Source organism: Salvelinus namaycush, chromosome 22 (assembly GCF_016432855.1).
Source record: "Salvelinus namaycush isolate Seneca chromosome 22, SaNama_1.0, whole genome shotgun sequence".
Classification (NCBI taxonomy): domain Eukaryota; kingdom Metazoa; phylum Chordata; class Actinopteri; order Salmoniformes; family Salmonidae; genus Salvelinus; species Salvelinus namaycush.
In genome coordinates, this window is record NC_052328.1 from 34,294,564 (window position 1) to 34,303,839 (window position 9,276).

The window sequence follows — 9,276 nt, forward strand, 5'->3', positions numbered from 1 at the left end:
AGTGTACTACTTTATACTACAGCCCTATTCCCTATATAGTGCACCACGTTAGACCAGAGCCCTATTCCCTACATAGTGCACTACTTTAGACCAGAGCCCTATTCCCTACATAGTGCACTACTTTAGACCAGAGCCCTATGGGTCCTAGTGCACTGCATAGGGGGTCATTTGGAAAGCAGATCAGGATGGACTGAGGAAGTCTGATAACCAAAGGACGACTGACCGATTCAAACAGACGACAGGCAGGATGGACAAAACAATGAGCCTTGATGTTGTCGGCACTGGACACACACACACACACACACACACACACACACACACACACACACACACACACACACACACACACACACACTTCAATAAGAGGAAGACTGAAGGTCAACTTCCTAACAATATGAACACACCTTGTTTGCCCTTTGAACTGAAAATCATTAACACACTTTTAGGCACTACTGCAATGTTTCCAAGTTGTAATGTCACATGAACAAGTACAGTGAAATGACTTTCTGGCCAACTCAATGTATTGCACAGTGCCGGTCTAAAGCAGGAATGTTAAGCTCCCAACGCTATGATGAACCAAGTATAAGTGATGTATTATGACCAGTGTTAACTGTAAACTGACACGCAACTAGGAAGTAGCCTAACCTCTATACCTCAGAGACAATACAATATCCAGGCTGAAACTGGCTGAACAAGGAAACATACCTGTCATAGTTTTGACAGAAGCAGCAATGACAGAGTAGATAAGTGGCCCCAGGCCATAACAGGCCATAACAGGCATGTGAGGCCATAACAGGCCATAACAGGCATGTGAGGCCATAACAGGCCATAACAGGCATGTGAGGCCATAACAGGCATGTGAGGCCATAACAGGCCATAACAGGCCATAACATGGCCATAACATGGCCATAACATGGCCTGTTATGGCCTTACATGCCTAACAGGCCATAACAGGCATGTAAGGCCATAACAGGCCATAACAGGCATGTAAGGCCATAACAGGCATGTAAGGCCATAACAGGCATGTGAGGCCATAACAGGCATGTGAGGCCATAACAGGCATGTGAGGCCATAACAGGCATGTGAGGCCATAACAGGCATGTAAGGCCATAACAGGCATGTGAGGCCATAACAGGCATGTGAGGCCATAACAGGCATGTGAGGCCATAACAGGCCATAACAGGCCATAACAGGCCATAACAGGCATGTGAGGCCATAACAGGCCATAACAGGCCATAACAGGCCATAACAGGCATGTGAGGCCATAACAGGCATGTGAGGCCATAACAGGCCATAACATGGCCATAACATGGCCTGTTATGGCCTTACATGCCTAACAGGCCATAACAGGCATGTAAGGCCATAACAGGCATGTAAGGCCATAACAGGCATGTAAGGCCATAACAGGCCATAACATGGCCATAACATGGCCATAACATGGCCTTACATGCCATAACAGGTCATAACAGGTCATAACAGGTCATAACAGGCATGTGAGGCCATAACAGGCATGTAAGGCCATAACAGGCATGTGAGGCCATAACAGGCATGTGAGGCCATAACAGGCCATAACAGGCCATAACAGGCCATAACAGGCATGTGAGGCCATAACAGGCCATAACAGGCCATAACAGGCCATAACAGGCATGTGAGGCCATAACAGGCATGTGAGGCCATAACAGGCCATAACAGGCCATAACATGGCCATAACATGGCCTGTTATGGCCTTACATGCCTAACAGGCCATAACAGGCATGTAAGGCCATAACAGGCATGTAAGGCCATAACAGGCATGTAAGGCCATAACAGGCCATAACATGGCCATAACATGGCCATAACATGGCCTTACATGCCATAACAGGTCATAACAGGTCATAACAGGTCATAACAGGCATGTGAGGCCATAACAGGCATGTAAGGCCATAACAGGCCATAACATGGCCTGTTATGGCCTTACATGCCTAACAGGCCATAACAGGCATGTAAGGCCATAACAGGCCATAACAGGCATGTAAGGCCATAACAGGCATGTGAGGCCATAACAGGCATGTGAGGCCATAACAGGCATGTAAGGCCATAACAGGCATGTAAGGCCATAACAGGCATGTGAGGCCATAACAGGCATGTGAGGCCATAACAGGCATGTGAGGCCATAACAGGCATGTGAGGCCATAACAGGCATGTGAGGCCATAACAGGCATGTGAGGCCATAACAGGCATGTGAGGCCATAACAGGCATGTGAGGCCATAACAGGCATGTGAGGCCATAACAGGCATGTGAGGCCATAACAGGCCATAACAGGCCATAACAGGCCATAACAGGCATGTGAGGCCATAACAGGCATGTGAGGCCATAACAGGCCATAACAGGCATGTGAGGCCATAACAGGCATGTGAGGCCATAACAGGCCATAACAGGCCATAACAGGCATGTGAGGCCATAACAGGCCATAACAGGCATGTGAGGCCATAACAGGCCATAACAGGCCATAACAGGCATGTGAGGCCATAACAGGCATGTGAGGCCATAACAGGCCATAACAGGCATGTAAGGCCATAACAGGCCATAACAGGCATGTGAGGCCATAACAGGCCATAACAAGCCATAACAGGCATGTGAGGCCATAACAGGCATGTAAGGCCATAACAGGCATGTGAGGCCATAACAGGCATGTAAGGCCATAACAGGCATGTGAGGCCATAACAGGCATGTGAGGCCATAACAGGCATGTAAGGCCATAACAGGCATGTGAGGCCATAACAGGCATGTGAGGCCATAACAGGCCATAACAGGCCAAGCCATTGATTATGACTCTCAGTTCCATTACATGACATAAGAGTTTTCTGTACGGGGGAGTTTTGCAAAGAGCTCCGACTCTCAGTCTGAACGTATCACTTGCAGTACGGTTTTGGAAGCATACAGACTATCCACATCTGCAAGAAATAATATATATATTTTTTTTTTAAAGGTTAATTTCATAAACACCTTTTTAGGGTTAGCGTTCCCACACAGTCATATCTCCATGTTACAGCGCGTGCTTACGGAAAACAGATGGAAGACAGAGTGGACTACCTGTGCTAATTAGCCATCTGCTTCTCCTAACACCTGTGTGTACACAGAAGACACGGACCCCAACAAATGTGTTATCACTGACAAATACTGTCAACTGCAAAACTATGTTTGAAACCAGTTTGTGAAATGATTTTGATTGTGATTTGAAAGTAGAGGAATTTATGTTTCTAGAACCGTACCCTAATTTGAGAATCAAGTCACCTTTAGATGGGAGTATTTGGCTGTTTTGGCTTCCAGAACCAATTAGCTCTTAAAACAGAACATGTAAGATCCTTGGACTATATGGAGTAAAGTTAGGCTCCTTATTGGTCTATAACAGGCCACACCGCTTTCCCCTCTGGTTGGCTGGTATGGACTAAAGTTAGGCTCCTTATCGGTCTATAACAGGCCACACCGCTTTCCCCTCTGGTTGGCTAGTATGGACTATATGGAGTAAAGTTAGGCTCCTTATTGGTCTATAACAGGCCACACCACTTTCCCCTCTGGTTGGCTGGTATGGACTATATGGAGTAAAGTTAGGCTCCTTATTGGTCTATAACAGGCCACTTTCCCCTCTGGTTGGCTGGTATGGACTATATGGAGTAAAGTTAGGCTCCTTATTGGTCTATAACAGGCCACTCTCACCTCCGGTTTGCTGGTATGGACTATATGGAGTAAAGTTAGGCTCCTTATTGGTCTATAACAGGCCACACCGCTTTCCCCTCTGGTTGGCTAGTATGGACTATATGGAGTAAAGTTAGGCTCCTTATTGGTCTATAACAGGCCACTTTCCCCTCTGGTTGGCTGGTATGGACTATATGGAGTAAAGGTAGGCTCCTTATTGGTCTATAACAGGCCACTCTCCCCTCTGGTTGGCTGGTATGGACTATATGGAGTAAAGTTAGGCTCCTTATTGGTCTATAACAGGCCACTCTCCCCTCTGGCTGGCTGGTATGCTGCTGGCAGGCTTTATTTCTGTTCTGGAGGGATGGGGCTGGAGGGGTGTCATTCATTCAAATCCACCCCATGCTACAATACACTGTATTTGGTCCCAGCTGTTTTTGATGTGGAGTATCTAGTTAGTCATGGCTAACTAGTAGCTAACTATATTAGGATCCTTTTCTGCTGAATAGACAGCTAGCCGATGACTTGATTGCATTATGGATTGTAAACTAAACGTTAGCTAGCTACATAGCTAATGATAAATATTGCTATACTGTAACGTTAACTAGCTAGCTACATAGCTTATGATAAATATAACTATGGCTGCAACGTTGGCTAGCTACATAGCTAATGATAAATATAACTATGCTGTAACGTTAACTAGCTACATAGCTTATGATAAATATTGCTATACTGTAACGTTAACTAGCTAGCTACATAGCTTATGATAAATATAACTATGGCTGTAACGTTAACTAGCTAGCTACTTAGTTAATGATAAATATTGCTATGGATGTAACGTTAGCTAGCTACATAGCTAATGATAAATATAACTATGCTGTAACGTTAACTAGCTAGCTATTTAGTTAATGATAAATATTGCTATGGATGTAACGTTAACTAGCTACTTATCTAGTTAATGATACATTTAGCTACGGCTGTAAGGTTAGTTATGTGAGTAATACGTGCCCCAGTTTGTTTGCTAGCTATTTACCAAGCTAACTATACAGTAACCTGACAACGGCGGTGACGTTTTAAGACCACATTCATATAAACAAGACTCCGTATTATCAAATGAAGCTAGTTAGTGGCCTGCTAATACAACTAACTAGCTAACCTGCTAGCTGGCCAACTAGCTAGCTAACAACCTTGGGCATAACGAGCCACACCCACTTATTGATATTTACAGTTGTGACATGTCACCCTACATTACAACCCTCATATAAACGTTACAACACATGACATATGAACATGATGCTTGACGTGTAAACACCGGGTTGCTTAAAGCTAGCCGACCCTTCTCACAGTGGCATAGGAACAACGGTCTGTAAGATATGTAGCTAACTGACGTTAGCTGGCTTGGAATTGGATGCTAACAAAAGGTCTTTCAATCTACTGTTCTACTTCACCACCAACGATGAGATAATAAAATATATATTTTAAAGAAAATGTATTTCCGTACCGAAGTGTCGGACCGACACAAGCGGTGTCGGTGCTCTCAATTTCTTGCAAAATGCGTTCGTGCTCGGTTATACACTCCACGGATTCATTTTCCGCCATGTTGCTGGTAATCATCACAGTGTCGAGCGGTGACGGTGCCACTGCGGGGAAACGGGTCAGTACCGGACTCGGTCGATAAGGGGCGTAACGATACCTGTGTGTGATGTCGTAGTGACATGTTTACCCTGCTAATATCCTACCCATCAGTGTAAAATCTGATTTATTCATCTATACAGTTAACTGACCTTAGATCAGTAGAGGGGGATCTATGAATGAATAGTCCCTACTTATACATTGCTATTAATAGTAACAGAATGAGCACCGCCACCAACTAGCATTCTGTCCATGCTACATCTCATTTAAAACTGCACTGCCATTGTTCAATTGCAAAAGTACCGTAGCTATTTGTACAGATAATTGTTTCCTGGTGAGAATAAAAACAAATTGATTGTAAATCACAATTAGCTATTATGAATAGATGAAAATGTCTCACATTTGACGAATGAATCTGTTCTACAATAGTTTTCCCCCCCTTTTTTATCCATATTTGGATTAAATTAAAAGTACCTTAAGGTGGTTCCCAGGGGCAAATCCACTGATTCAAGTTCAGCAAAAACATTTCCAAAGCCCTTCTCATCATCTCTACCATCATCTTCAGGAATAGCTGGTAAAGGTTTCTCCGCTCTATCGCTGGACATTTCACAATGTCTAGCTTTGTGGAGAGAGTGATGGAAGATTTGTGCCAGTATGATATAGCTTTGGAGAGTTCCTGGTCACACACACACCTACCGGGGTCAACCAGGCTGTCAGCAGAAGAGACGCAACGGAGGGGAAAACGTCAACCTTGTGATCCGAGGAACTTTGAATCCAACAAAACAGATTTAATTGCTTTTTTAGTTAAATAGTGTCACGAATAACCTCATTCAACATAGAATGTTTGTAACGAGTTCCTTTCTAGTTAAGTCGACGTTCAATGCGGTTTTGTACAACACTCCTTCATAAATACTTTAATATATTTAGTTGAACTTGTTACACTTTAGGCCACGTGTCAAACTCATTCCACAGAGGGCCAAGTGTCCTCCCTAGTACTTGATTGATTAATTAAGGTCACTAATTAGTAAGGAACTCCCCTTCACCTGGTTATCTAGGTCTCAGTAAGGAACTCCCCTCACCTGGTTGTCTTGGTCTCAGTAAGGAACACCCCTCACCTGGTTGTCTAGGTCTCAGTAAGGAACTCCCCTCACCTGGTTGTCTAGGTCTCAATTGAAAGGAAAAACCCCAAACCCTACAGACACCAGGCCCTGCATGGAGGGAGTTTGACGCCCTGTGTTCTATAGTATTATTTTATTTGGTAGACGCTTTGAGAAATAAAAATATATTAACATCATATAAAGACTGGCTTACTAATTGTCATTATTATTTCTGATTAAATTCCTACAATTCTTGTTGTTACCCAATTTAACGTTTAAACAATCATCTTTCCCAGCCAAGAAATGGATTGTCCCATTAGTGGTTGGTTGGGTTTTAGTATTGGACAGAGACTTCTTTAAACAACAAAAGCCCTGACTAGAGGTTTCCTTATTGCTCTGGCAAAAACAAGAAGTTGGCCTGATGATTGCAGCAACAGCTCAGAGCAGGAAACACCGTCTGTGTCCCAAATGGTACCCTATTCCCTATAGACTGCACTACTTGATCAGGGCCTTAAAAGAGGTCTCTGGTTAAAACTAGTGCACTATATAGGGGAATAGGGTGGCACTTGGGACGCAAACACTGTCTGAGGGACAGGAACAGACGGCTGCATGGTATTGTTCCAACGCTGTAGAGAGACACTGTTTCGCTGACATCTCTGTCCAAGGCTCGTTTATCAGCCAGATCCAGTGGCAGCACTGATCTTACATCATACAACACTCTGAGCACCGGCGGTTGGTGGCACCTTAAATGGGGAGGACGGGCTCATGGTAATGGCTGGAAGCGGAATCAGTGGAACGGTATCAAATACATCAAACACATGATTCCATTTGATTCCAAATCAGATGTTATTGGTCACATGGTTAGCAGATGTTATTGGTCACATGGTTATCAGATGTTAATGGTCACATACACATGGTTATCAGATGTTATTGGTCACATACACATGGTTATCAGATGTTATTGGTCACATACACATGGTTATCAGATGTTATTGGTCACATACACATGGTTATCAGATGTTATTGGTCACATGGTTAGCAGATGTTATTGGTCACATGGTTAGCAGATGTTATTGACCGATAGAGACCTGGCCCAGCGCTGTCCTCCCCTCAGCAGCCTCCCCTGACCCTGACCGATAGAGACCTGGCCCATCGCTGTCCTCCCCTCAGCAGCCTCCCCTGACCCTGACCGATAGAGACCTGGCCCATCGCTGTCCTCCCCTCAGCAGCCTCCACTGACCCTGACCGATAGAGACCTGGCCCAGCGCTGTCCTCCCCTCAGCAGCCTCCCCTGACCCTGACCGATAGAGACCTGGCCCAGCGCTGTCCTCCCCTCAGCAGCCTCCCCTGACCCTGACCGATAGAGACCTGGCCCAGCGCTGTCCTTCCCTCAGCAGCCTCCACTGACCCTGACCGATAGAGACCTGGCCCAGCGCTGTCCTCCCCTCAGCAGCCTCCACTGACCCTGACCGATAGAGACCTGGCCCAGCGCTGTCCTCCCCTCAGCAGCCTCCACTGACCCTGACCGATAGAGACCTGGCCCAGTGCTGTCCTCCCCTCAGCAGCCTCCACTGACCCTGACCGATAGAGACCTGGCCCAGCGCTGGAATCCTGATCCGGCCTCCACTGACCCTGACCGATAGACACCTGGCCCAGCGCTGTCCTCCCCTCAGCAGCCTCCACTGACCCTGACCGATAGAGACCTGGCCCAGCGCTGTCCTCCCCTCAGCAGCCTCCACTGACCCTGACCGATAGAGACCTGGCCCAGCGCTGGAATCCTGATCCGGCCTCCACTGACCCTGACTGATAGACACCTGGCCCAGCGCTGTCATCCCCTCAGCAGCCTCCACTGACCCTGACCGATAGAGACCTGGCCCAGCGCTGGAATCCTGATCCGGCCTCCACTGACCCTGACCGATAGAGACCTGGCCCAGTGCTGTCATCCCCTCAGCAGCCTCCCCTGACCCTGACCGATAGAGACCTGGCCCAGCGCTGTCATCCCCTCAGCAGCCTCCCCTGACCCTGACCGATAGACACCTGGCCCAGCGCTGTCCTCCCCTCAGCAGCCTCCCCTGACCCTGACCGATAGAGACCTGGCCCAGCGCTGTCCTCCCCTCAGCAGCCTCCCCTGACCCTGACCGATAGAGACCTGGCCCAGTGCTGTCCTCCCCTCAGCAGCCTCCCCTGACCCTGACCGATAGAGACCTGGCCCAGCGCTGGAATCCTGATCCGGCCTCCACTGACCCTGACCGATAGAGACCTGGCCCAGCGCTGTCCTCCCCTCAGCAGCCTCCACTGACCCTGACCGATAGAGACCTGGCCCAGCGCTGGAATCCTGATCCGGCCTCCACTGACCCTGACCGATAGTGACCTGGCCCAGCGCTGTCATCCCCTCAGCAGCCTCCACTGACCCTGACCGATAGAGACCTGGCCCAGTGCTGTCCTCCCCTCAGCAGCCTCCACTGACCCTGACCGATAGAGACCTGGCCCAGCGCTGGAATCCTGATCCGGCCTCCACTGACCCTGACCGATAGAGACCTGGCCCAGCGCTGGAATCCTGATCCGGCCTCCACTGACCCTGACCGATAGAGACCTGGCCCAGCGCTGGAATCCTGATCCGGCCTCCACTGACCCTGACCGATAGAGACCTGGCCCAGCGCTGTCCTCCCCTCAGCAGCCTCCCCTGACCCTGACCGATAGAGACCTGGCCCAGCGCTGGAATCCTGATCCGGCCTCCACTGACCCTGACCGATAGTGACCTGGCCCAGCGCTGTCATCCCCTCAGCAGCCTCCACTGACCCTGACCGATAGAGACCTGGCCCAGTGCTGTCCTCCCCTCAGCAGCCTCCACTGACCCTGACCGATAGAGAC

At 48.0% G+C, this 9,276-nt stretch overlaps 1 protein-coding gene across 1 annotated transcript in view; it reads right to left on the minus strand.

Moving 5' to 3' along the window:
* The window catches only part of LOC120017857 (exocyst complex component 6-like), a 63,482-nt gene extending 58,207 nt beyond the window's left edge, over positions 1–5,275 (minus strand). Inside the window, exon 1 of the mRNA XM_038960820.1 lies at positions 5,178–5,275. Coding sequence (XP_038816748.1) covers positions 5,178–5,275 — 98 coding nt within the window. The remainder of the gene's footprint in view (positions 1–5,177) is intronic.
* Between the last annotated feature and the right edge of the window lie 4,001 nt (positions 5,276–9,276).